We start from the raw sequence: 27,463 nt of genomic DNA on the forward strand, positions 1-27,463 counted from the left end.
ATAGGGCTAAATTATCATACTTTGCCGTTGAAAACTTACTGATAATTTCTAAGTCATTTCTACGGTTTTATTGTTTTAATTATAGTTTTCTTTGGACAATCTATAAACACTAGGCTATTTGGAGAACTAGTTTATAAGGGATGGGTTTAGAATAGACCCTTTTCGTTCTAGTATTTGCGTGTGTTGTATGAGTTAGAGTGAGGCGGGGAGGAGAGGACTAAAGGTTTTAATTCACTGAATATGATTTTGATTGCTGCCACAAATGTGGATTGTGACTGCTAAAATATAACTAGCTTGTTACAGTTGTGTAAACCAATCAGTTATATTTTTATAAACTATAGTTAAACATTGGTTTACTCTAATGTCAACAACTTAAGGTTCAGTTGACTTTAAAGATGTACGTGTGTGAGGTATAGAAAAAGTGAATGGTTTCTCCTTCAAATTTTGGCCTAGATGTTTTCTGATTAAGCCTTTTCATGTACAGATCAAAAGAATTACGAAAAGAAAAATATAACTTTCAAAATTTTTAGCTACTACATGCCAATGTATAATGTTGCTTTCACATTTTGGGGATGAAGAAAAGCACTCATATTTGGATCCTTTAATATTTGTTCTCAAATTAATAAAATAGTTGGAAAAGATGGCAATCATATTTCAATCTGATGCAGAGAGAATGATCAGATAAGGACTCTGAGGAAGATTTAGATATAAGCCCTTTACTATTTGCTCATATTTTTGCTTTGTAAAATTTTAAGAGTTGAGATGTAAATACATTAAGTAATATTAACACATAGCTTGATCAATATGCATGCTATCATACAGCAGTGTACTGTACCACTAAAGGAGACCACTAAATACAGTAATGTAAATCATATCAAGCAATATGTTTGTTATGACATACAGTAATCTGTTCAGTGAAGATAAGTTTCCTTTGAATGTAATCTGGATTATTAAACGTTATTATTTAATGTGCTTACAGCCCAGCTTCTAAAGAAATTTAACACAAATGAATAAACAGTAAATACTTATTTAAAGGATTGAGCCTCCTTGTTTGGAGTTGCCAGCCATCTTGTATCTCTTGCAGACTAAGATCAAGTCCCCTTGGAGGGTGACTTTGTTAATGGATATGCCATAGAATATTTTTTTTTAAAAAAGCAACATCAGAAAGTAATTCACCATTTTCCCTTTAGGGAATTTTTTGGCTTCTATAAGCCCTGGGATTTCCTATGGTCTCCCAATCAATTACTCACTGAATTTAAACTTACTCAGCCTTTCAGTATCAGCCAAGGCCAGGTATGGGAGTATGAGCTTGTTTCAATTTGTCACTGTCATTGTTTAACTATGGGCTAGCAGGTCAAAGGTTCTGATCACGGCAGAGTAGAATGGAACAATGCAGTGAGCCCTGGTAAAGCCATACCAGTAATTTAGTATTAATTACAAATATAGGGATATATTCAAGTTGTTATTGTGTTGAAGAGGTTTGATAATTGATTCTTTGCTGATCTAAGCATGCTGCAAAGGAATGCATAATGTCTTGGGTTTTTTTTTGAAGGTGTCTGAATGAATGCTAAGGAGAAAATGGAACCTTTAAGCATCCCAGCCACACCAAGAGCAGAGTTGTTAGCAGGTAACTGTTGAATCCCAATTGGAAAGACATTTTAGGAGCAAATATTTGTTAATGTTTAATTCTCCATCAATGTTTGCTAATTTGGTCAATTTCATTTCTCCCTTTCTTTGGGAAGTCAAGAGCTATGCATGTTGACTGCTCTGTTCTTAGAATAATGAGATTATTCATGAACTTCCACAGGAGTAGTCCTGTTATTCTGTTGTTGCAGAAATACGTACACAAGGTTCACACCTAATATAACCATTCCATTCATGGGCATTTGACTTGAGTACAGTATGTTATTAAAGCCAGCTGTTGAGTTTAGTAAGTGATGGTTTAGATGAGCATGTTGTATGAACCCAAACATATTTTGGTTTATTTGGTAAGTCAGGGCTGAATGCTATGTATGGATGTCTATAATCCTTGTCTGACATCTAATACAGCAAGTTGGCTCTTGTGTTTGTTACTTTATGGTTACCAACTCTTCCTCCTCCTCTGACAAGAAAAAGGAGCATCTTTGTTATATCCAAATTGTTGGGATGAACCATTGCCTCCATTGTTGAAAGCCAAATCGGAATTGTTAGCTTTTTTAGAGGATCTTTTTCAACTGCCCATCTTTTTAGCTATTAAAAGTTTTTGAGTGCCCTTCCATCCAACTGCTAATTAAATGCCTAGCATTTTTGGATGGGGAATCCCTAACATTTGGTAGTGCTGCCATCTGCTGTGCTGCGGGTGCATGAGTGGATGGCTTGCATTCGGATCTGCCCTTGGCTGTGTATTAGTGGTGGATCACAAATGTGTGGAACAAAATTAGTGTTTCTTGATATGAGCAAGTTGCCTGGACATTGCTCTTCCCTACTTGGAGTCATTAGAAAATATTTCCTTTCTTAGGACTAACAGAGTTTTATGATTGGTACCCAAACTATGATAACTGGCTTTCAATATCCCTGGACTCTTCTTTCTTCTTATAATTGTTATAACCCCATCTTGTTATAACCTTTTGTATTTTATTTGTACTTTTCCTTGTAGATGAACAGTGCTTCATGAGCAAGTATATATCTGAGCTGGGTTTTTCACCAGCTGAGTCTGCATTCAGTCCAGCCCACTTCACTGACTCTTTGGAGCTACAGGGAAGCTTTCATGAGTTAGATAATATTGTCTGCTGGAGTGATAACATGGATCACTGTATTGCCTACCTCAATAAGGTAGGCATCTTCTGGCCAGAGAAGAAGATGTGTGAAAAGGCATCAAGTCTTCTGAATGTTGATAGGTCTTTCCACTGCATTTGATTATGTCAAGTTCCCAAATATCAAAAGACAAAGCTTATCTATTCATATGTTATTTGCATTCAGATAATTTTTAGATATTTCCAACATTTTGCTACTTATTGTTTTTGTTGGGGACCAGATTGAATGAATAGCAACAGTAAAATGAATACAAACTTGAAAAAACTGAAAGAAAAGGTAGAAGACACAGAAAAGATAATGATTTTAAAAAAATCAGAGCAAAAGTATTTCCTTTGGGAAGGATTCTTTATAATTTAAAATGTTATTTCAAATTTATCTGGACCCTTAGTCTATTTGTAGCTTTCCAACATCAGAATTTCAATGACCCTTAAACTTGTAGTTAAAACTTCTTCCCCAAACGATTGAAAGAAACTCACCTGGTACTGTAAAACCTGTCAGTCCAAAGATTCATAATAGCTAAAAATCAATTAACAAGGAATTTCTGAAAGTATGCAAGCTTAATGTCCTTTCAAAGACACTAACCATAGTTTGAGCAAGATGTCTATTTCCCCACCTCCCAGAGTGCTAAATCCACCTGACTGCTAGCTTGTGTTTTCCTTGCAAGGACTTGTGAACAGTCTTAGGTGCTCTCATTGTCTGGAGTGGAATTAATTATTGAAGAACCAGTCCAATCTCCAGTCCCATGGTCATCACTCTCTTTTTCACAGGGCTGCCTTCAGTCCACCATTTCCCCCCAAAAAATCCCCCACCACCACCAAAAGGTACACATTTTCCATGAAGGTGAGCTGCCATGAAATGCCATATGTTAGTCTAGCCTCTTGATCTCTGGTGTATAACCTTACCAAAGTGAGAAAGGCCTTTTTTTTTTTTTTTTGCAGTTGCTGCCTCATTCTGGGAAAAATACATTTATGTTTTGGATTTGTAGACAGCTGCTATGAAGTGTCATTAAAACCATATGTTAGTCTAGTATAAGCCTCTTGATCTCTGTTGTGTAGCCTTATTCCGGGGGAAAAATGCATTTATGTTTTGGAATTGTAGACAGGTTCTAAATGTGTATCTCCAGGAACTTCAGAGTATTTGAATTGGAAGTGCTACATAGCCCTAATAATTGAAAGTGAGCAACTGCCATGTGCCTTCTAATCATTTGCTGAGATCTTTTAAAATATTAAGAGTCTTTTTTATGCAACTTTGGGCAGAAAGTTAATTTCTAAGTGATTGTATCAGCTTGCTAAGAGAAAAGCTAGACTAAATCATCTATATGTAAACAGATCTATTGGTGTGGAATTTCACTCAATTTCACTCTTTAAGTATTTGTAATTCTGGTATTTTGATAATGCTGAGAACAAATCCAGATTGGGTCAATGTTTTAAAGTCTCATAGTAAGCTGATCCTTCAGAATTGTACTGGTGCTTGGAAAAAGATTGCTTAAAAACAATGAGTAACTTGATCAAGGAGCAGCTACAAAAAGTGAGCAACTAGCTGAAAAATAACAAGGAGAGGAAAATGAATGGAGATGAGTGGGCCTTTTGTGCCTCTCTTTGAGGAGCTCTGGGGTTCTGTGGGTTGACTGAGTTTTTTATGATGTGAGAAAAACAAATATAATTGACGGACTTGCTCTGGGTCAGGCTCATGGACTTAGAAGCAGAAAATGGTGGATATCTGCTTGACCTAAAAAAATGTGGTTTGCAGTTCCCTTGTGCTTGGACATGAACATACCCTAGAATGTGATATCCTGCAATTATAATTTATAATGAGAAGAAAATCAATTACTATTAAGACCTTAAAGGCAACATTTTTAGATGTTAAGTACAAACCACCACACTTCCTTCTCTTTCTCTTCTCTCTCTCTTTTGTTTGGCCTGATGTTGAGGCCTTAAAATCTTGAGGCTAATGGAAATAGGAGGCCTAATGGAAATCTTGTAACGCACTTGTGTATCATATAAAGATACCACCCTGTTTCTATTATGTATTTTTATGCTAATTATTTATTAAGAATGACAGTCACGTCTTTTGAAATGTTTTAGGAGCCCTGGTGGTGCAGTGGTTAGAATGCAGTATCACAGGCTGACTCTGTCCACAGCCTGGATTTGATCCTGACCAGCTCAAGGTTGACTCAGCTTTCCATCCTTCCGGGGTTGGTAAAATGAGGACCCAGACTCTGTAAACCGCTTAGAGCAGGGGTCACCAACCTTTTGGACCTCAGGGACCACCAAATTCATAATTTTAAATCCCGCGGACCAGAGACCCTGGGAAAATCCCCAAAAAAGTCTGCAGGAAAATTCCCCACCCTGTTTTCCTACTGATCAATCATTCTTTATTTGGGATTGCAGGATATCGTCTCCAGCCCCATTCTCAGGGGGAGAGAGAGACTTTTGGCTTCATGCAAGGAAAGCAGCAGAAGTCTTTCTTTCTCTCCCTCAAACTCCACCAGAATGGACAGCCTCTTGGAGCAGGATGCCTTGGAGCAGGGTCCCAAAGACTCATTTCTGGCGGAGTTTGGGGGAGAGAAAGAAAGACTTGCTGCTTTCCTTGCATGCAGCCAAAAGCAGAAGAAGAAAGAAGTGGAAAGAAGCAGCCCGGTGCTCAGGCGAGGCGTGTGGGGCGAGTGGGACAAGTCCCCCCTCCACTCACTACCTCATGTTGTTCTCAATGCAAGTGACACAAGCCTTGTGTTCCCACGGGCCATGTGGGCAGTGCAGCCTTGTGTTCCTGCACAGCCTGGATTAATTGCTTTGGGGGGTGCTTTGGCGGTGACATTTCTCTGCGGACCACCAAAATTTTCTCACGGACCACCAGTGGTACCTGGCCCACTGGTTGGCAACCACTGGCTTAGAGCGGGCTGGAAAGCACTATGAGGCGATATGTAAGTGTAAGTACTATTGCTGTTGCTGTTGCTATTGCTATTACCTCTTCTATGTTTCTACTGTACATTTGTCTAGGAATTAGTAGCACTGGGCTTCCCTGCCCTTTATAAGGATGATGGTTCCGGAGATGGTATTGAGCACGGCTTTGACCTCCTGGAATTGGTTAATGGGGCTTGCAGACTGCTGAATCTGTACCAAAGTGCATCAGCCAAGCTGGGGGCCATGGAGGCAGAGAAGATGCGGCGGGATGAAGAGCAGGATTATCTGAGGGAACAGCAGGGTAAACTCAAGGTCAGAACTTCTAGATCCTGTAATGTATCAGTGACTAACAGAAGATGCTTTGGAATCCAAACATTTTTATAAAAAAAACCCCAATACCAATGGCAATGGAGCACAATCTGCCAAGAAATTTTATGTACAATTATTTTGGAATGAACAGGAATTCATGCAGCAGAGTTCATCCTTTCAGATAGTCTGCTAATAGGGACAATCATGGAGTATTCCCCAATGTCTTGCCTGCCTGCCCAACAGCTCCATCAGACTACCTTTCAATTTACAATGTTCTAATAATTACCCAAAGTAAAAATATGCAATATACATTTTGGGCAGTATAACACGCATGTCTAAGAGGGAAATCAAGGGGGAAATGTGGGGGGGCGGGGCGACATCACGCAGACGCTGCGCCGCTCTATTGGGAACGGGATCCTTAAAGAGGTTCCGCCCTGGCCGGCGGTAACACGACATCATTTGCCCCTATTTTCAGGGGAAATGCGTATACGCCGATAATGGGATTGCTCAGATGTCCTTTTCATCATAAACTAGATGTATAACTAGAAGTAGTGTGATGATGGTTCTGGTTTTCTCAAACCGTCCATTAATACATAGTGATTGTTGTGTAATATCTTTCTTGATGCTTACATGCTCTAAAGGGTGATGAATATTTGATATTTGTTAGAAGGTTTCGGACATATTGCAATCTATTGGATTCTTCTGTCAGGGCACAGGGGTGGTGTAGGCTTTGAATATGGCTATGATCCTGCCCATAGCCCCAACCTATGTAATTTTCTAAGCATGCTGGGTAAAGCTACGGATTTACTTATGACCACAGCACAGGTGAAGAGATAGGTATACTGTAATCCTGAATAATTAAGGAGATGGACAGTTGTTCAAATTCAGCTTAAGCCCAGGTTGCTTAAAAGCTCCCTCATTTGCTTGATTACATAGATATTTGCGTACCATCCACCTAACCAGAAAACTTTTTCAAATGCAAAGGTTTTTAAAATTTATTTAGTTTGTCAAGCATGCATTTGATAATATATATAAGTATAAACATGCTTATTAATACATGAAATAGATATAGATATAATAAAAGGGAACATTAAGACACGCCCCTTACAGACCTCTTAGGAATGTAGTATTCCCTGTTTACACAAGTAAAGATATGGTATATATATATATATGGGAGTCACAAGAAGAATGTAATTGCCTTTTTCCCCCCCAATTTCATTTTACTCATTACTCCAAAATATTATGAGATAATTTCTTGGGAGTACTTCAGAAAAGTGAATATTCATGCTAGTTTGCATCAAAATAGTAGTAGCAGTGAATTGTGACTATATTTGGCAATCATTGCAGTTGCACGTTTTGATACATTATTTCCTCTTCTGCTTATATAAATAAAATTATTGAAATTCAACTGATTAAAATGGGCAGATTTCCATTTTAAATTGCACATGATTTTTTTGGCAACTATATTTGAACTTTGGCAAAGATAGTTATTAAAATCTTCCAGTATTTTGTTAAATAATAATTTGCCATATCTCTGGCCCTTTCCATTCTGTTCCTGCAACGCATCAGTACAAAAAAAGTGAATATCAGTTTATTGTTGTCCTGTATGGAAAAAAAGAAAAATCTGGGATAGTGGTATATACAGCAGTATTGATATAGGCACATGTTCCTTTATACAGTGTATGTACAGCAGCTATAGAAAGTCTACACAACCCTGTTAAAATGCCAGGTTTTTTAAATGTAAAAAAAAAATCAGACCAAAAGAAAAAGCACTTCAGATTTTTTCCACCTGACATACATTATATATTATATATATGTATGTATGTATATATATTTTCTTTAAGTTTTCGCGGGTACTTACATGTATGGTATTCAGCTTTGTTCGGGTATTTTCCCACGTCATTGTAGTTGTGCTTTTTGTAGTTGTGCTTCATTCTGGCACAGCAGTAGGCTGCCCGAAATTTAAAACTGAAACGGCTGTGATAGTCTGACTCACAGTCAAACACAATACAGAAGCCTGATGATGGCAGATGAGATTCTGCCGAAACGTTGCTACAACTTTAAAAGCACAATTATAATGACGTGGGAAAATACCCGAGCAAGGCTGAATGCCATACATATAAATACCTGCGAAAACTTAAGAAAACATATATATATATATGTTATATGTTTATATACTGTATATAACATATAACATATGCCATAACATATTGTACAATTCAATTGAAAAACAAACTGAAATCTTTCAGGAGGAAAAATAACAACAAAAACTAGAATAACAAAATTGGAAGGACCTCGGAGGACCTCTAGTTCAACCCCTGTACAAGCTGGAGACCCTATTCAATTCTGGACAAACGGCTGTCCAATCTCTTCTTAAAAACCTCCAGTGATGAAGCACCCACAGCTTCTAAAGACAAGCCATTCCATTTGTTAATTGTTTTCATTGTCAAGAAATTTCTCCTTAGTTCTAATTGGTTCCCTCCTTGATTAGTTTCCATCCATTGCTTCTTGTCCTGCCTTCTGGTGCTGTGGAGAACAGGTTGGCCCCCTCCTCTTTGTGGCAGCCCCTCAAATACTGGAATGTGGCTATCATGTCCTAGTCCTTTCTTTTCACTAGACTAGACTTACCCGATTCCTGCAACTGTTCTTCATATGTTTTAGCCTCAAGCCCCCTAATCATCTGCTCTGCTTTGCATTCTTTTCAGAATCCCAAAGTCTTTTTTATATTGTGATCAAAACTGGATGCTGTATTCCAAATATGGTCTTACTAAGGCTTTATAAAGCAGTACCAACGCTTCACCTGAACTTGATTCTATCCATCTGTTAATGTGATTGCATAAGTGTGCACATCCTTAAATAAACACTGAGTTGAAACACTTTTTGATTTTATGACAGCATTCAAGTCTTTTAGGGTAGGAGCCTATCAGCATGGCACATCTTTCCTTGGGGATCTTCGCCCTTCTTCCTTGTAAATGTGCTCCAAATCTGTCAGCCTGTGAGGGCATCTCCTGTGCACAGCCCTCTTCAGGTCACCCCACAGATTTTCAATTGGATTCAGGTCCAAGCTCTGGCTGGGCCATTCCAAAACTTTGATCTTCTAGTGAAACCATTCTTTTGTTGATTTGGAGGTATGCTTTGCATCATTGTTGTGTTGAAAAGTAAAATTCTTCGTCATGTTTAGCATTTTAATAGAGCACTCTTGTTTTTATGCCAAAATTGACTATTTGGAATCAGTTATAATTCCCTCTACTAATTCCCACCCCGCCTTGACTAAAGCCCCAAGTTTCAGCTGAAGAAAAGCAGCCCCAAAGCAGCCACTTATAATGCACACTTATGCAACCACTTTATTGTACATTTTTGTTGTTATTTTCTCCCCTAAAAGATTTCAGTTTGTGTTTCAATTGAATTGTATTGTTGTTAGTTAACGAAAAAACAAACAAACAAACAATTGAATTGTACAATTTATATTAAAGGTGGAAAAAATTCTGAAGTGATCTACCTTATGTGATTTTTTTTACATCTGAAAAACCCAGCATTTTAACAGAGGTGTGTAGACTTTGTATATCCACTGTATGTTCTGACCCCAGTTTAGAGGAAAAAACATCCTTCCTCCAAGCCTGGAATTACTGCTGATGCTGTTCTTTTTCTCCAGTGAGAGTTTCATTCCTAGTAATTCCTACACTAATGTCTTAGTTCTGTCATACAATTAATGAAGTAATTTATATTTTGCGGTCTGTCAGGAGAATTATAATAATTGATTTAATTCTTTGCTATGATTCCTTCTCTTGTCTGCCTTCCCCACCCTACCCTTATAGGAACGCGTGGAAGTACTTGAAAGGGAAATTGCAATTGTGCAGAATAAGGAACAGCAGCTTCAAAGCAAAAACAAACACTTGAACGATATGCTAAAAGAAGAGAAGGAGGAGGTGAGTGAAGCAACGGAAGAATGACTGATTCAGCCCTTCTAATATTGAAAGCGTTGAGTCTATTGAATATCTTCTCTCTTGAATTAACATGGATGCAGCCTGCTGAGAACTGTTGGGTCACCAAAAAGAATGGGAGCAACACAAAAGCATCTCTGAGGGATGGGCAGGTCAGCCTCCCAGAAATTGCTCCTCACATCACTCTTGATCCATCTGGAGTTAAATTACAGATAGTCTTTGATTTACAATAATTTATTTAGTGGCTGTTCGAAGTTACAACGGTACTGAAAAAAGTGACTGATGACCGTTTTTCACAGTTATGACCTTTGCAACATCTCCATCAAAATTCAGATGCTTGGCCATAGTTTCATATTTACGACCATTGCTGTGTCTCAAGACCATGTGATCACCTTCTGTGACTTTCTGACAAGCAAAGTCAATGGAGGATCCAGATTCGCATAACAACCAGGTTAACTTATCTTAAGTGATTCACTTAACAATTTAGGCAAGAAAAGTCATAAAATGGGGCAAAACTCACTCAAATGTCTCACTTAGCAACAGAAATTTTGCACTCAATTGTAGCTGTAGGTTGAGGACTACCTGTACTGCAAATCCTTCATTTTGAGCTCTAGGTACAATCCCATCTTCTAGTTTTTATTTAATAAATTTTATATTATTAATGATTGCTATTGAACATTTAAAGACAAACTTCCAGATCCTGTTGAAATGTGTAGAGCCTAGAACAGTGGGAAGTTCTGGGACTTTTAATCCAACATATCCGAAAAGCACAGGTTAGAGAAAAGGAGTGTAAGAAAACAGACTAACGTCTGAATTACTTTAAATGCAGTACAAGTATGCACAGCAAAAGACGGTGTCATGAAATTGGGTTTGACGTGACCTGTACACTCAACAGTCATAATTTAGACAAGCATATACACTGTAAACACCTTTTGGACTCTCTCCATAAGTATAAATATTGTCAAGATTTAATAGCTAAGATTGTATTTATTCTAAAAGAATGAAGATCTCTCAACCCATCTTGTGTCTCTTTTGTAGAATAGGAAGAGGAAAGTGTGTTGGAATTATTTGTAGAGAATAATAAAGGTGGGAAACAAGCAAAACAAACAAATGCTGATGGATTTGATTTTAAAATATTTTAGTTTGAATGTCTACAGTTTTATTTGATAACCGTTCCTAATCAATGACTTTTAAATTGTCTACAATTAGATTAAAAAACTTCATAGAAGCATGCTATCCTCGATTAATATGTGATGCCTTTTCTTCCTCCTTTACCCATAGTTCCCCCTACCCCCAAATACAATGCTTTTTTCATTTTCCATTGTTTTTCATTTAATATATATCAATGTGGCCTGAAATTTGCTGGCCCGTAGAGCAGTTTATGTCTTTCGCTTGTGTATGAGAGAGAAAGAAAGTTGATAGTGGTCTATTAAAGCAAAGACTGCTTGGATTTCTGGAGTTGTGGGAAGACCCTATCTACTCTCCTAGCTTTGAATGTAAGTGTGATTCTCCCAGCAGATCACCAAGCTCCTCAGTTCTCTGGCTAATCAGAAGAACCAGCATGGTCATGAAATGAAGAGGAAGGAACAAGAACTGCTTCGAGTGAAAGACAAGATGAGCCAGATATTAACTAACAAGACAGACAAGAGAGGAAGTAAGTAAGCAGTTACAAGTGGAGAGTAAAAAAATGCAGGCCCTTTTACTATTTGCTGTTACAGGTACCAGAACCATCTGGAAACCCTGATATGGCTCCTGGATCGTGGGACACTGATCTTATCTCACTCATATTCTAAGATGAACTTTTGTTGATCTTAGAATGAGCAGAAAATAATCAACTTTTCCTGCTGAAGTCTTCACAATGTGTATAACTCCACCCACCCACCCCCACATTTTGGGGGAAGAATACGTATGTGATCAAACCAGCTTTAATCAATTATTAGTAGATTTCCAAGACTTGTTCCTGGGAAAAAATATAAATGCAACCAGCTATTCATAAGCCAACCAGAAGACTCAAAAGTATTCTTCTCTCCCTTCCCCAAATGCACTTTGTTAGCCAGCTACCAAGCCATGATTTTTGTACTTCGAGGATCTAAGATGCGATAAGGATTACTAGTGAGGAGAGTTTTAAATTCAGCAAGAGTCTTTGCTGGAAGATGTGATCTTAAGGATATGCATGATTTCTAAAATAATACTGCATCAAATAAAGGCTTCGTTAAAAAAAATTGATGTTCATAATATTATTGATGAATTCAGAGCCCAGCTATCGATGAGTGTTAACAGACGTACATTATATTTGAAGTAAAACATAAACAATAGAATAGAATAGAATAGAATAGAATAGAATAGAATAGAATAGAATAGAGCTGGAAGGGACCTTGTAGGTCTTCTAATCCACCCCCCCCTGTTCAAGCAGCAGAACTATACTATAACAAACAAGTGACTGTCCCGTCTCTTCCTAAAAACCTCCAGGGATGGAGCACCCACAACTTCTGGAGGCAACTTCTGTTCCACTGGTTAATTGTCCTCACTGTTAGGAAGTTTCTCCTTAATTTCAGGTTGCTTCTCTCTTTGACCAGTTTCCAATTATTATTTCTTGTCCTGCCTTCTGGTGCTTTGTAGAATAATTTGAAGCCTTCTTCTTTGTGGCAGCCTCTCAAATACCGGAATGCTGCTATCATGTCACCCCTAAATTCTTCTCTTCTCTACACTAGCCAAACCCAAATCCTGCAGCCATTCTTCTTACGTTTTAGTGTCCAGGCTTTTGACCATCTTAGTTGTTCTTCTCTGAACCTTTTTCCAAACTCACCATCTTTTGTAGTATGGTGATCAAAATTGCTTGCAGTATTCCATGTGTGGTCTACCCTTACTAGGGCTTTATAAAGCGGGTACTAATACTTCATGTGAGATTGGTTCTACGTCTCTATTTATACAACCCAGGATCATATTAGCTTTTTGGGCTGCTTGCTCATATTCCAATGATCATCCACTAGGACTCCAAGGTCCCCTCACAGTTACTGTTTTTGAGTCAGGTCTCACATAATCTGTAGTTATTGATTTTTCTTGCCTAAATGTAAAAAAATTGCTTTTCTCCAAATTAAAATTCATTTCGTTAGATAGGGCCCATTGTTCAAGATCTTTTTGGATTCTGAACTTGTCTTCTGGAGTGGTGGCTATTCCTGCCAGCTTAGTTTCATCCGCAAATTTAATGAGTTCCCCTTCAATTCCCTCATCAAAGTAATTTATGAAGATATTTAGGAGTACTGGGCCCAAAATGGAGCCTTATGGTACCCCACGGCTTACTTCTCTCCATGTGGATATAGTACAGTTGAGTACTGTTTGTCAGCCAACTACAAATCCATCTGGTGGTGATGTTGTCTGTTCCACATTTTTCTATCTTACCGAGAAGTAGGTTGTTGTCTATTTTGTCAAATGTCTTACTGAAATCTAAGTATACTATGTCCACAGCATTTAGCTGGTCTACTAATTTAGTCACTTTATCAAAGAATGAAATAAGATTTGTTTGGCATGATCTGTTTTGAACAAACCTGTGCTGGCTATTAGTTATACCTTTATTTGCTTCTAGTTTATTCGCAGATCTGTTTTTTGATTATCTTTTCCAGGATCTTTCCAGATATTGATGTTAGACTGGTCTGTAGTTTCCTGGGTCTGTTTTTCCCCCTTTCTTGAATTTATTAAGTGAATAGGTCAGGAAAGCCCTGCCACTGCTTCAGCTGTATTCTGACAATTGGGAAACACAGACAGTTTCTTAACCACAGGCTAGATTAGAAGCCAGCATAATGACGGTTCTGAAGTATTAAACTGGAGAAGTTTCTTTTGCAATTTAAATAGCGGAAATGAAAGGAAGAGGTGTTGAGCTTTTGCTAGCAGAACTTGAGGGCAAATGTTCACCTCTGATTTTTGGGTGTGAAATCTGGGAAAGAAGGCTGGGGAAAGTGAGTGGATTCACTACTTAGGCATAATGGCTTACTATTTCCTAGCAATTGAAATTCTCAATGCTCTTCCTCGGATGGATGGCAGGAGGGCCACTTGGAAAACTGGGAGATCCCTGGGGAGGTAAGTTGCTGGCATTTACCTCCACCTCTTGTTCAGAAAGATGTTGCTGTGCAAAACCTTTGAAAGAATTTAGCCTACCAAGGGGAGGACAGAACCTGAGATTTAGGTGGCATGAATATCTGTGGTAGATGTGCCATACTGAGATTATGGAATAGCTATAAGCCTAGATTATGCCCCCAAACACTTTTGTGGCTCTCAGCATGAGAAGCATTTTATAGAAGAGAAATAACCTCTGAAATTTATAAAGAAATGGACAGCACTATGTGTTTTTGAGATTTTGCTAAGTTTCATCCATCATCATGCATTTTCAACTATACTTTTATAACATTCAAATCCAGGAATGGTGATTCCTAAGGACTATTCTAGGAGTGGCATGAAACTACTATGTTTGCACAACTGTGGCTATTCCTAGGGTGGTGAATGACTAATGATAAAGTAGATGATAATGCTCCAACAAGCTGTTATGCAATCAGTTTTGGAAAATGCTGAATGGAATCTGGTTAGTACTTGGATGGGAAATAGAAAAAAAATCCATAGCTATAGCTGAGCCTGGTAAGTTGGGAAAATCCAAGAAGGCAACAGCAAATGGCTCTCATATAATTGCCAAGAAAATAACTTACGTTTCCATCGCCAGGAACTAAGCTCACATTTTGTTTAAGAGACAATCAAGTACTGAGCTGAACCATGTGACACAAACTACAATGGAATGCTTTAGAAGCTTCTTTTTTTTTTTGCAAAAATTAGTGATTAAAGAACATTTTGCTTTATGCTGGCAATATTCCAGCTGTATATTTCTGTTTTCTACTGTTGTAGAAAGGAGGAAGAGCTCTACCGCATCCAATTGGCCAAGCAGGAACAACGGGAACAGGGCCTGGCTTTTGAGAATGCCAAACTGAAACAGTTGCTGAACGAAGTGACCCAAGATTTGGAAGAGATGCTGGCCACCGATGGGGGCAGTGCCAGAGTAAGGGTGTCCTGGGGATACTTCTAGCAGTTGGTAGCTATATAGGTAGTCCTCAATGTATGACCACAATAGGGATCCAAATATTTATTGTTAAGCAAGATATTTTGTGATCACAACTTACAACTTTCCCTGCCAACTTACCTATTGGTTTTACTTGTTGCAAACTGCCTGAGAAGGTTGCAAATGGCAAACGTGTGTCTGCAGGATGCTGTGACTGTCATGAATGTGCAAGAGTTGTCAAGCTCCTGAATCATGATCATGTGACCCCGGGAAAGTATAAGTTGTATGTCACTTTTCCAGCACCATTATAACTTAAAGCAGTCATTAATAAATAGTTGTTAAGCAAGGAGTATCTTTTGGTTAACCTCCTTTAATCTTTTTGGTGGTTTTTTTTTTTTTTTGTCTCAAGGGCACAGAGCAAAGTTGTCCGTATAAGTCCTTCCAGGAACAGTGGGGTAGGCTCAGAAATACCATAAAAGCTGTTCATAACCAAGGTACAGTAACTCCCACATCATACTCTTCAAAGAGGATTTCAGTGCTGTTATCACGAGACTCTAAATGGGCTAACTCTAAAGGCAATTGCACATATTCATGGAGGGGATATGAGATAAGAAGGTATACTTTTTGCAATTTTTTTGTTTGCCACTTTGAATTATTTATTTATTTGTTTGAATTTATTGGCCACTTAATCCAGTAAGGTCTGGGTGATGCACAAAACTAACCCCCCCACACACAAAACAGTTACAAATATTAAATCAACAGGCAACCTGGTGATTAGAACAAGCCTGAGGGAGGAGTCAAGCATATTATTAGTTTGAAATCCCTTCATGTGCACAAGAGATCTAAGTCCAGCCTTCCTTGAATTCCCTTGACTGTTGTCTATCACCAACTTGCCTTCCTCACTAGTAATTTGGATGTTTAGAGGTAGCATGGAATAAACTTGTACTAATTTTGGACTCAACCTTCACTCCTGATTTCTTGCGCTTAAACTTGGATTAAAGTGCTCCAACAATATCATTCCAAAATAACAATAAATTGCCCTAAAATAAATAAGAACAATAAGCTTGATGAGAACATAGCCAAGCAGAAAAGGGACAAGGACAACCTTTTATGTTTGTTTGGGAGCATCTAGGGGTGGCATTTGGTTTCTAGAATAGAATGCTGACATTTCTGGCCTGTTCAGAAAAACAGGTCTTGTTCTTCCCTCTATTTCCACTATATGCTTGGTGTTTAGTTAATCAAAACTGTAATATACATACAAATACAGAGGATATAGCAGCACAATAAATATATGGAAAGGAAGAAAGTCCAAAGAGGAGAATTCCCAAAATCTGAGCTATCCAACATGTTCCATTACAGAGGTAAACTATGTGCCGGCAAGGCAACAGACAGCAGCTGGAATCTTGAAAATTAATGCTTCATACTGTCATATTTTGTGGTATTCCATAAATAATTTAACAGCAATATATATATAAGCTCAGATCAACTGTAAAATATTGTATGGTGTTCTGGAATTGGCACTAAAGTGATGTGTAACTATTCTCCCCTTGTCTTGAACTCAACTCACAAAGGACCTGTGAAGGGCAGGTTTTGCCAGGTTGCCATGGCATATGACTTACTCTTTTTGTTTTGGTGAGCCTTGTTTCTAGTTGGATCTAATCCAAAAGCAACTTAAACTCAAGTTCATGAGTGAACAAGCCTCTAATTTAAGCATATTTACTGAAAACAAATAGCTGTTTATAATCAAAACATGTCCCAGGGTTCTTGATAGGCTACACTGTGACTTAACAGTTGTTATGAAGCAAAGGCATGGGATGGAAGACAACCAGTTAAAAACTGGTTGGCAAGCCATCAGATTGTTGTAAAGAGTTTAATATCACCTAAAAAGGTTGGTTGTCTGCAAGGTTGGCATTTTAAAAAAGAATGTATAAGATAAATGCTCGTTTCTGATTCTATTTACAGTTTTACAATTTGACCTAGTTTACAAGCCTATAAGGTAGAACTCTGATTGTTTTCCAATACAAAGAAAGATTAGAGATAAACATTAAAAGGTGTAGAGCCAGCTTCCCAACTCTCTTAACCAAGTTATAATGGTAAAGGTAAAGATTTCCTCTGTTTAGTCATGTCTGTCTCTAGGGCGCAGTGCTCATCTCTGTTTCTTAGCTGAGGGAACCAGCATGGTGTGTAGATGCTTCCATGGTCATGTAGCTGGCATGATTATACACTGAGGCTAACAGAATGCTGTTACCTTCCCACCAAAGTGGCACCTAGTTATTTACTTGCATTTGCATGCTTTTGAACTGCTAGGTGGGCAAGAGCTGAGGCAAGGACGGGAGCTCACTCCATCACACAGTGCTTGGGTCTCAAACTGTCAGCCTTCCGGTCAAGAAGCCTAGCGTCACCACACTCCATTACAGATAAAAAGTACATCAAGCAAGTCTCTATTTTTATCTTTTTGCCCAGTTCTTGATTGCCAAATGTCTGAGGGAGATGGCCCAAACCCTGTGGTCATTGTGACAGATCATGACAAGGAAATAATGAAACTAAAGAAAGAGATTGAAGAGAGCCGAGGGCTGATTGCATTGCAGCAGCAGTGCTTCCAGGTAAATGGCTGCTTCCAGGTGCTTTGCTCTCTCCTGGTACTCCTAGCTATTTGTGCAGGTGGGATATCGAAGGCTGGTAGTTGGAAGGAGAACTATTTGTATTTGTCATTTCCTCCCTAATTCAGAGAAAGCAGAAAGCAACTCCTTACCAAAAAACGACCTGATGGGTTAATGTTGATGTTTTGAATTTAGATAAGAGGGGGGTCAACCTATTCTCCAAAGCACCTAAGGACAGGACAAGAAGTAACACCTGGAAAATTATCAAGGAGAGATTTAGTCTAGAATTAAGAAATTCCTGACAATGAGAAAAATTAATCAGTGGAATGGCTTACTTCCAGAATTGTGGGTGCTCCATCACTAGAGACTTTTAAGAAGAGACCGGACGGCCTTTTGGCCAGAATGATATAGGGCAGTGATGGCTAACCTTTTTGGCATTGAGTGCCCAAAGCACAAGCGTGTGTATCTCCAAAATGTAATACACCCCCCTGCGCATGCGCCCCACCCCCCCACACATGCACCCCCCCATGCATGCACAGCAGAGACCCGAAGATCAGCTGACCGGCAGGAGGCATGCACAGATGTGCGGCAGAGCTGACCTGGGCCATGGCTCACGTGCCCACAGAAAGGGCTCTGCATGCCACCCAGGGGTGGGCCACTAACTGGTTCGCACCGGTCCGGGCGAACCAGTTGTTAATTTTATGGCCGGTTCAGCGAACCAGCAGATTCCACTCCTGGCTGGTCCTGTTCCCCCGCCCCTGCTAGGAGGGTGGAAAATGGGCCTCCTGGAAGTTCTGGAGCCCCCGAAGCCTGGGGAGCCTGTTTTCGCTCTCCCAGAGTTCGAGGAAAGCCCTGGAGCTTGGGGTGGGCAAAAATCCCCCCCATCATGGTGCAGGAGGATGACTAGGCCACGCTCACCATGGCCAGGCCTACCCAGCAACCAGGCAGAGAACCAGTTAAATTTTTTGAAGCCCTCTCCTGGTGCCACCTGTGACATGCATGCCATGGGTTGGCCATCACAGGTATAGGGTTTCCTGCTTGGGCAGAAGGTTGAATTAAAAGACTCCAAGGTCCCTTCCAACCCTATTATTCTATGCTCTGTGGTCTACTCTGCATTAGTTTGATATCACCTGATTGCATATTCAGTTACTGAATTAACAAACACATTTATTTGCATATAAACGACCTTTCTGAATGAGTCCAAGAATATTTATTTTTAAAAAGCGATTTAGCAGCACAGTAAGTAAAATGCTGCTATAAAACCCAATTAAACACTGAAAATACCTTTAGTTCTCATAATTGGGGCATTTCAAAGAAACTCTCATTCTTTTCCCTTTTGTTAGCCTTCTAGTTCCCTCTATTGGTTCATGCAGCAAAAGACACTCTATTCATCTAGTTAATAAACTTGTTGTTCTTCCCAAGAATGCTGGGAGCTGTAGTTCTGTGAGAGGCCCACTTCACTCTTCATGGCAGAATTCTAATCATCCTCGTCAAAGTATACATCTGCTGGATTTGCTAAGGAAATTTGTAACAGTTAAGCTATTGTAAAGCAATAGCTTAACTGGAGGTCTGGAACAAAGGCTTGGCCTTAATGAAAAATTCATGTTTTTGAACTCTGTGGATCTGTCTGTACATTTAATTCAATTTTTTTTTCAGGAGCAATTGATGTCTGCTGCCAATTCAGAGCTGCCTGCTCACTTGAAGGGCTCCTACTTCTTAGAGGAACAACAGCTGCTACAGAAGGAGCGAGAGCTGTTTGAGGAGCAGAAACAAACGTTTGAAGTGGAACGGAAGAATTTTACTGAAGCAGCCATTCGACTAGGATGGGAGGTAGAGAGCTGTCATCATCGCTCCTGCTTCCTCAAGGCCAAGTTGATACTTTTATATTATAGCCAACACCAGCAATTCCTCTTTAAAACCTACAGTAGATTTTCATCTGGACTTCTCCCTTTGTGTTTGGGAGTATCGTCTTATGGTAGCCCATAAGAAAAAAAAATCATCTTTGTTAAAATCAACCAATATTATGGGCAGAGGAGAAACAGCTAAGTAACTTGGAGTAAATGAGGGAGAGATAGATCATTTAGAGCCTTCTTTTACACGGAAGACTTTTAGTGACAATGCTCCCTGGTTATTCTCAAATTTTGAATGTTTGTAGGCCCCAAAAGAAACTCCTGAAGGTTGCCCTCGAGATATGACATTTCATTTAGTGACTGTTCAAAGTTACAATGGAATTGAAAAAAGTGACTTATGACTGTATTTGGAGCATCTCCTTGGTCATGTGATCAAAATTTGGATGCTTGGCAAGTGACTCATATTTATGACGCTGGCAGTGTCCTGGGGTCATGTGTTCAACTTTTGTGACCTTCTGAGAAGCAAAGTTGATGTGGAAGCCAGATTCCCTTAACCATGTTACTAACTTAACAACTGCAATGATTCACTTAAAAACTTTGGCAAGAAAGGTTGCAAAATGGGGCAACAGAAATGTCTTGCTTAGCAAAAGAAATGTTGGGCTCAATTGTGGTTGTAAGTCGAGGTTTACCTATACTGCTTAAAAAATTAGCAGCACTTATAGGCAAGGTGAACCGTAATGATGGTTTATTTTAAATTCTACCAGTGGGAGAAGTGTAACAGAGGGATTTCTTGTTTGAGAGGCAATAGGACAGTGCAAACAAGGAGAAGAAATCTAGAAACCATGGTAGAGGGAGCTTTTTTTTTAATGGCTAGGAGGTCGAACAATTCTGCACTGGGCTAGGTACAATAACTCAAAAAACATATTGAGATAGAGGCCCAATCAAGCTTTGAGGGCAATAGGAAGAATTTTAAATGTATGCTTGTGATAAAGTCAGAGTTAGGCTTAGGTTAGGGTATTGATTAGATTGAACAATGGGAAAGCAGAAAGGGCAATAGAGATTAAGAGAAGGGACTAAGAGAAAATGAGAAGAGACTTTTCTTTTTAAAGCTACACTAGGATAAAATACAATGTAGTGAACTATACAGTAATAACAGTGAGTGGCTGGGTGTCACTCAGTGTATCATTCTAGGTATCACTCAGTGTGCCCTCTTACTGATTTGAATAGATAATGGCTGCTCAATATTTGAGATTCTGCTTCATGTGATTCAACAGCATGCATCCAGAACATATACTGTATTTGCAGCACCTTAAAGCCACGACACTAGCCTAGGAAAAGACAGAAGTGATTTAAATTATTCTGGGCAAATGCTACCTGAATATTCCAAAGCAACTTTTGAGGCCTGAATGCAAAGCTCTGCACAATCCTAATAAGTATATTCCCTGCTTGTTTCTTGATAGAGGAAACAGTTCGAAGAACAGAAGGCTCAGTCCCTGAAGCAAGAATTTTTGAAGTCATTGCCAAAGCTAGACAGGAGAAATACTAAGTGGCGACTTTCTGCACCACTTCCTCTTAGAGAAGAGCATGGTAACTATATTGTCCTTCACAGGGTTGTTGTGGGAAAAATGGGAGGAAGGAATGCTATTTCACCACTTTGAGTTCCCGAAGGGAAGGCAGAAGCTAAATTGAACAAAGAAATAAACAATAGTGTATCTTCAAATAGTTGCCTGTTTAATGTGGCAATGGCCAACCTACAGTCTTTCCTAAAACAAATATTTACCAGTATTTATTTGTCAAATTTAGGTAGTGCCCATCTCATTCTCAGAGTGACTTTGGGAGTTGTACATCTAAAATATAAAAGCATATAAATGACATAAAAAGACAAAATATCAATAAAAAAAGGAAAAATGGGTGAGAGCCAGTTAAGCTTGGTTGTTAAGTCCTGGCCTACAAAACAGGAGACTGCGAGTTCTACTCCTGCCTTAGACATGAAAGTCAGCTGGGTGACCGTGGGCCAGTCACGCTCATTCAGCCCAACTCACAGGGTTGTTGTGAGGAAAATAGGAGAAAGGAGCATTATGTTTGCACCTTTACTTATTTATCAAAAATGATAAAACTGGGATAAAAATCAAATAAATAAATGGAGTGAGGTAAAAAAAAAAAAAGAATATAACTTTTTAAAGATCGGGGAGGGAATTCAAGGCACTAACCCTAACCCTAGAGTTGTGTGTCATTATGTGATCCCCTGGCAGGACCAAGTCTTCAAACTGTTTCAAAAGGCCAGGAGTGTGAGGGCCTGCTTCACCTCCTGGGGGGGTGGGGGCAGGGGGAGAGGTTTTTCCAGAGGATGGGGGCAACAGCAGAAAAGGTCTCTTCCTTGACCCCGCCAATCCAAATTCTTTAACTGGCAGAGTCCATAACATAATTTCCCTGCATGACTAAGTGGGAGAGTTGATGTGATGGGGGTATTGAGAAATGTGGTGGAGCACTCGGGAGGCCAATGTGATGAGGGTGATGGGATATTTAAAATGGGTGATACATTTAAGCCTTTTTCAGCTTCCACGTGCTGGCTGAGGATGATATTGTAGCCTAATACATTTGGAGAACATCAGATTGGTTCTTAAAAGAACTATGTTTGGTTCTGCCACTTTATCAACTAATGCCATAGAGCAGGGGTCCTGGGCTGTAGCTTGTTCAGGCACTCTCATGTGCAGCTCCTGTTGAGTGAGCAATGGGTGCTTGCATGCATGTGCAAAGCTCAATTTGTGCGAGGGGTGGGTGCGTGCATCTACTGCTTGCATAAATGGAGCTGCATGCACTCATGCGCGGGCCTGCCTCTCACACAGAACCATCCCTTCTCCCTTCCCCGCCCCCACCAGGCTGCCAAGACGAAAAGATTGGGGACCGCTGCTGTAGAGTTTTGCTGAAAGAGACTCACATTTCTTGGAATATTCAAGGTCTATGAATTCCAAAGCATGGAGCCTGGATTAGTAGTCTAAGATCTATTAAAGGTTGCAATTTACCTTTCCCCAGATCCTTTGCAATTGTTGGAGGACATGCTTCTGCCAAAGGCAATTATAGATGTGTTCTGTTTCTACTTTGGGTTTTAATTTTGGGGGGGGCACTGATGCTACAAGTAAAATTTTGCCTTCCCTCCAGGTCCTGTATAACCTGCAAACAGAACAAGGGCATCTCTGCCCTATGTGGAGTTTACTCAGTATCTGTGAAAGGAGGCATTTCACTTGAGTAAAGCGTCTGTTGCAGAAGACTGCCCCTGTCCTCTGCAAATCCAGTATAAAGAAAAACAATATTCTTTCCTCTCAATATTAATTGCCATTTCTGAAGAATTTTGGGAGAAAGCATTTGATGGAGTCTTTCCCAGCCTTCTATCAAAATGTGTTAGACATTCCTTAAGCTTAGTATAGCATGGCTATTGGAAGGTGTATAACAACATATTTGGAAAACACCACTTTGGGGAATGTCTGTGAGAAGTGGTGACAATGAGATTATACTGATGAATCTCCAGGATTCCAACAATCGGAGCTGCAAATGATTAATATATCTCTTATCCATCTGCACACATTGTTTCCACATTCCAATTCTGGAAATTCCACAAGCATTGCCCTCTTGATAATAGTAGTTTTAGGGCAATTTTTGTTTACTTTAGAGGAATAAAAAAAATCTGTTCTTCCTTATTTTACACTGTGCATAGTCCCTGCCTTATTCCCTCTTCTTGTTTTTGTGTTGCTTTCTTTTCTACTCCAGAAGCTGGTCATTTTTTTTCTGAAGCTGTTGTAGTGGCTTCTCCATTCTAATTTCATCTCAGGTCTCCAGGGGATAAGATGTTTTATTTTGTAATGTTCCAAGTTTTTGAATAACATACTCATTTGTTTCAATAGAAAGGGATAGGATCATTTTCCATACAAGAAAAACTAAGAAGATCATTTACTTAATTTATTATAAAAATTGAGTGTGGATATAATGTAAATTCATGAAGCTACATTTATTTGTTTTTTGTTTGTTTATTTATAATTTAAATTTATATAGCTGGCGAACTCACCCACAATTTTATTACAAGAATAAAATCCCAATTAAAAAAAAACGTACAAAAAGCAATAACCACCCCACCTCACTGTTGACAACAATAAATGATTGATTGCCTCCCTATCATTCTGGGGTTCCTATGGTCACTGGCAGAACCATGTCTTTTCAACCTTGTGAAGAGTATCAAAGTGGGGACCAATCTTATCTCTTCAGGGATGATGCAGAGGGAGGTATAGGGAGGGAGCCACCATGGAGAAGGCCCTTCCTTTGGGTCTCAGCAGATGGATCTCTTTAGAATGGGGACTGATAGCATTCCCTGCTCCCGCACTTTGGTGGACTGGGTAGGTCAGATTGGGAAAAGACACTCCTTCAAATAACCTAATGCAGACAATATACTTTTTCATATGTAATGCTAGACCTTGGATGTTCAAACTTATTTATTGGTCGTAAGTCAGGAACAATATAATGAAATTTGCTTTATATAGAACACAGCTTACCTTCTGAAATGTACTTCTATAAGGTGTTGTAGCCATAGTTTTTAGGTGGCTTTTTTAATGGACCAATTCTTGGAGACAGATCTAAAGCCATTTTTACAGCTAAGGTGGGCAACTCCCATGCTGACAAATGCCTTCTATTTTGCAATTGATTCTCAGCAACTTAGATAAAATGTCTTGTCGTAGCAAAGGATCAGAAATCTTTATCTTTATTCTTTATTGGCCAAGTGTGATTAGACACACAAGGAATTTGTCTTGGTGCGTATCCTCTCAGTGTACATAAAAAGAAAAGATACATTCGTCAAGAATCATAAGGTACAACACCTAATGATAGTCATAGGGTACAAATAAGCAATCAAATCATACTAGGAAACAGTCAATATAAATCGTAAGGATACAAGTGACAAAGTTACAGTCACACAGTCACAAGTGGGAGGGGATGGGTGATAGGAACGATGAGTGGATAGATAGTAATAATAATGCTAATAGTAATATTATAGTGTTGAGGGAAATTCAAAAAATGGAAACTTGTCAAATCAAATATTTTGATATTCAGATATTTTGAATAGGATCTTTTAAAACATGGATAAATTTTATATAATGTCCTTCAGAAATATTTTTGATTGATGTAGTCACTTGATGAGTGTGTATGTATGGGAATGGTGGTAAACATATGACCGTATAAAAGTATGCTATCTCTCTAAATTGTTTTTGAGTTTCTATAGCTTTTGGAAGTTTCCAATTAATCATTTTTATCAAGACATATAACCTTCTGTTTCTTTCTACCATGCCTCTTTTATGATTTCTCCTTTCCTTTTTTCATGCTAACTTGCATCTGCAATGTTAGTGAATGCAGCCATTGGCCCGAAGAATATCAACTAAGCTTAATGTTCATTAAGGATGCTAGACAAAATAAATCTTTGATCTGACACAGCAGACTTCAGAACTTCAGCTTTTTTTCTCTTTGACTGCAGACTGTGAAGAGTCACCCAGAGTAAAAAAGTGGGCCAGACCCATCTGTACACCATACCCCAAGTTTCGTATCACACCATGCCATACCCCAACAGACCTCTTTAGAAGAAAGCAGCTTTCCTGTAAAACTAGCAGCCCTGTAACAGGCAAGGAGCATATTCTTTCAGACAACTGGTAATATTTTATATTTTTTCCTGGTCTTGTTGAATAACACATTTAAAGTACAGGAAGTGCTCAACTTACGACCATAATTGAGCCCAAAATTTATGTTGCTAAGCAAGACATTTGTGAATTTAGCCCATTTTATGACTTTTCTTGCCTCAGTTGTTAAGTGAATCACTGCAGTTGGTAAGTTAGTAACACGGTTGTAAAGTGAATCTGGCTTCCCCATTGACTTTGCTTGTCAGAAATGGCAAAAAGTGATCATGTGACCCCAGGACACTGAAACCATCATAAATATAAACCAGTTGCCATGCACTGAACTTTGATCACATGACCATGGAGATGCTGCAACGGTTATGTGAAAATGGTCATAAGTCACTTTTTTCAGAGTTGTTGTAACTTTGAACAGTCACTAAACAAATGGTTGTAACTCAAGGACCACCTGTAGCTTTAAGATGATAACCTTTTCCTATTTAGGAATACCTTCTAACTCCTGTGTACTACAGATAGTGTATCAATTTATAATTAAGATAATACATCTGTACCTGATCTCGGTTGGTTGTGTCCATGTTTTAAGTTTGCTGTGGCATTAAAAAAAAAATCTTTGATTTTTAAAAAGTTCTTAATAACATCTTTAATAAGTATATATAGTAACTTGGAATTTGTCTATTTTCCCCCCTCTTAAGTTCAGTTAATTTGGGGTGTATTTCTGCAGCATATGAAAGAGACACTTTCTGGCAATGGGAAGAAGGAATGACAGTGATGAGGTTCATATACTGTATTAAATAGGATTGTTTTTAACCATGGTATTTTTAATAAACCAAGGTCGGGTTCAGATTCACATTAAACTGAAACCAATTATTACTTTATAGCACAATACATAATATATAGTATCAGTTAATTGTACTGACAAAGACTGATTTAGGATTTTAAAAAATAGATATTATGGAATAATTAAATTTTGTCCCCTCTCTGGATTTGGGGGTATCCATAAGGAAGAGTAGAAGCACATTTATTTATTTGTCTATTTACTCTTTTTAGGCCAAATTCTCCACAACAGCTCAGCAAAAGAAGAGAAACCTACCAACATACAGCTTGCCAAACAGAAATAGTTGTGAAGGATGATCTCCAGAATGATAGTTTGGATCGCTTCCTTAACAGTTTCTCCTAGGGATTTCTTTCACCACACTCTTATTAATTTAGTTTCAATGCATGTTGTCATGAAGGCTGTATCAAAATGTATGTTCTATTCAACTAAAATTGAAAAACGTATTTCCTTCTTTTAGTTGTGTTTTAGATGTAACATATTGCTTCTACTTTAAGAAAGGTCAACAGAAATAAATGCCTATACTGGGAACTGTTGTTTGACATGCAACTGAATTTTATTACAGCACAGAATATACAAGTGAAAATAGTCTTTATGAACATGCTGGGTTAAATTTATTAGACTGTATTTGTTAACATTTGTACCTTTCTAAGCATGTGGAAACAGGGACCAAAAATGAAGTAGATTTCTTTTGGGTGTTCCTATTCTTTTAATAAATATACATATATTTTTAAGAATGTGTGATTTCGATTCTAATTCTGTTCTGTTCTAATAAGATGACTGTTATATTCTTACAACCATTCTTTTATGTCAGCACCTTGAGGAGGACAAAATTCCAAGTGGCTTGCCTAAGATCTGCATAAAAAATATTAGCAGTGGTTCAAGTATCTGGAGGGATGTCAACTCTCCATTCCTTTAAAAAATGTGATTTCCATACTGATGAGATTCTAAAAACAATATACTTGATTATAAAACTGAGCAAAGTCTTCTAATTCAATGGCATGTTTCTGTTTTCATAATGCTGTGTGGGACAATGAAGAGCAATTGAGGTCTCAAGGATTTTTGCCTTGAATTTTACATTCATTGAAATGAAGTTGATCTGGACTTCAAATTGTCTGCATGAGAGACTGCTCAAATTTACACACACCTATCCAAAATTTACAAAATATATAAATGGGCTAAAGAAGATAATTGCAAAATCCCTGCCGTCCAATATACGGCTTGAACCTCTGGCTCTTCCCACAAAATAAGACTGGTCACCCATGGCTTAATTACCCCCCCCCTTTTTTTTTAACTGAATCCAATTTATTTATTTTGTCAAGCGATTATTAGATAACAGGTATAAGTATAAACATGGTTACGAATACATGAAATGGATAGGAATAAAAAAAAAACATTAGGCACATTGGTGTGCTTATGCACGTCCCCTACTTATTACAGTAGGCTAAAATAACACTGCCCAGTTTACAGTTGTGTATCATGTGAATATATCTGTAAGGTAGCTCTTATAATACTGGATAAGTCCAGGTAG

The 27,463-nt window shown here is 38.6% G+C and overlaps 1 protein-coding gene across 2 annotated transcripts; it reads left to right on the forward strand.

The window, feature by feature from the left end:
• On the forward strand, nt 1-27,272 carry LOC113443299 (afadin- and alpha-actinin-binding protein-like). 2 transcript variants are annotated; one of them, XM_087925902.1, is made up of 13 exons: nt 1-223; nt 1,553-1,627; nt 2,636-2,811; nt 5,793-6,008; nt 9,821-9,931; nt 11,465-11,600; nt 13,945-14,020; nt 14,834-14,984; nt 15,394-15,478; nt 17,448-17,587; nt 19,241-19,414; nt 20,895-21,021; nt 22,468-22,544. In XM_087925902.1, the coding sequence occupies exons 2-13, from the start codon at nt 1,561-1,563 to the stop codon at nt 22,542-22,544; spliced, it is 1,536 nt and encodes a 511-aa protein (XP_087782028.1). In that variant the 5' UTR covers nt 1-223; nt 1,553-1,560. The 2 variants fall into 2 exon arrangements, with proteins under 2 accessions (XP_087782028.1, XP_026567206.2); XM_026711421.2 differs by lacking the exons at nt 1-223; nt 1,553-1,627; nt 22,468-22,544 and adding exons at nt 24,947-25,118; nt 26,148-27,272 and having other exon boundaries at nt 2,599-2,811.
• The last annotated feature ends 191 nt before the right edge of the window (nt 27,273-27,463 follow it).

This window comes from Pseudonaja textilis, chromosome 2 (assembly GCF_049901715.1).
Source record: "Pseudonaja textilis isolate UNSWEBS1 chromosome 2, rPseTex1.2, whole genome shotgun sequence".
NCBI lineage: Eukaryota > Metazoa > Chordata > Lepidosauria > Squamata > Elapidae > Pseudonaja > Pseudonaja textilis.

Coding starts and splice junctions, on each gene's coding strand:
- LOC113443299 (XM_026711421.2), top strand. CDS start 2,650: ATGAGCAAGTATATATCTGAGCTGGGTTTTTCACCAGCTGAGTCTGCA. Junction 17,588..19,240: donor TGCAGCAGCAGTGCTTCCAG/GTAAATGGCTGC, acceptor TTTTTTTTTCAG/GAGCAATTGATGTCTGCTGC. Junction 25,119..26,147: donor CATATTCTTTCAGACAACTG/GTAATATTTTAT, acceptor TACTCTTTTTAG/GCCAAATTCTCCACAACAGC.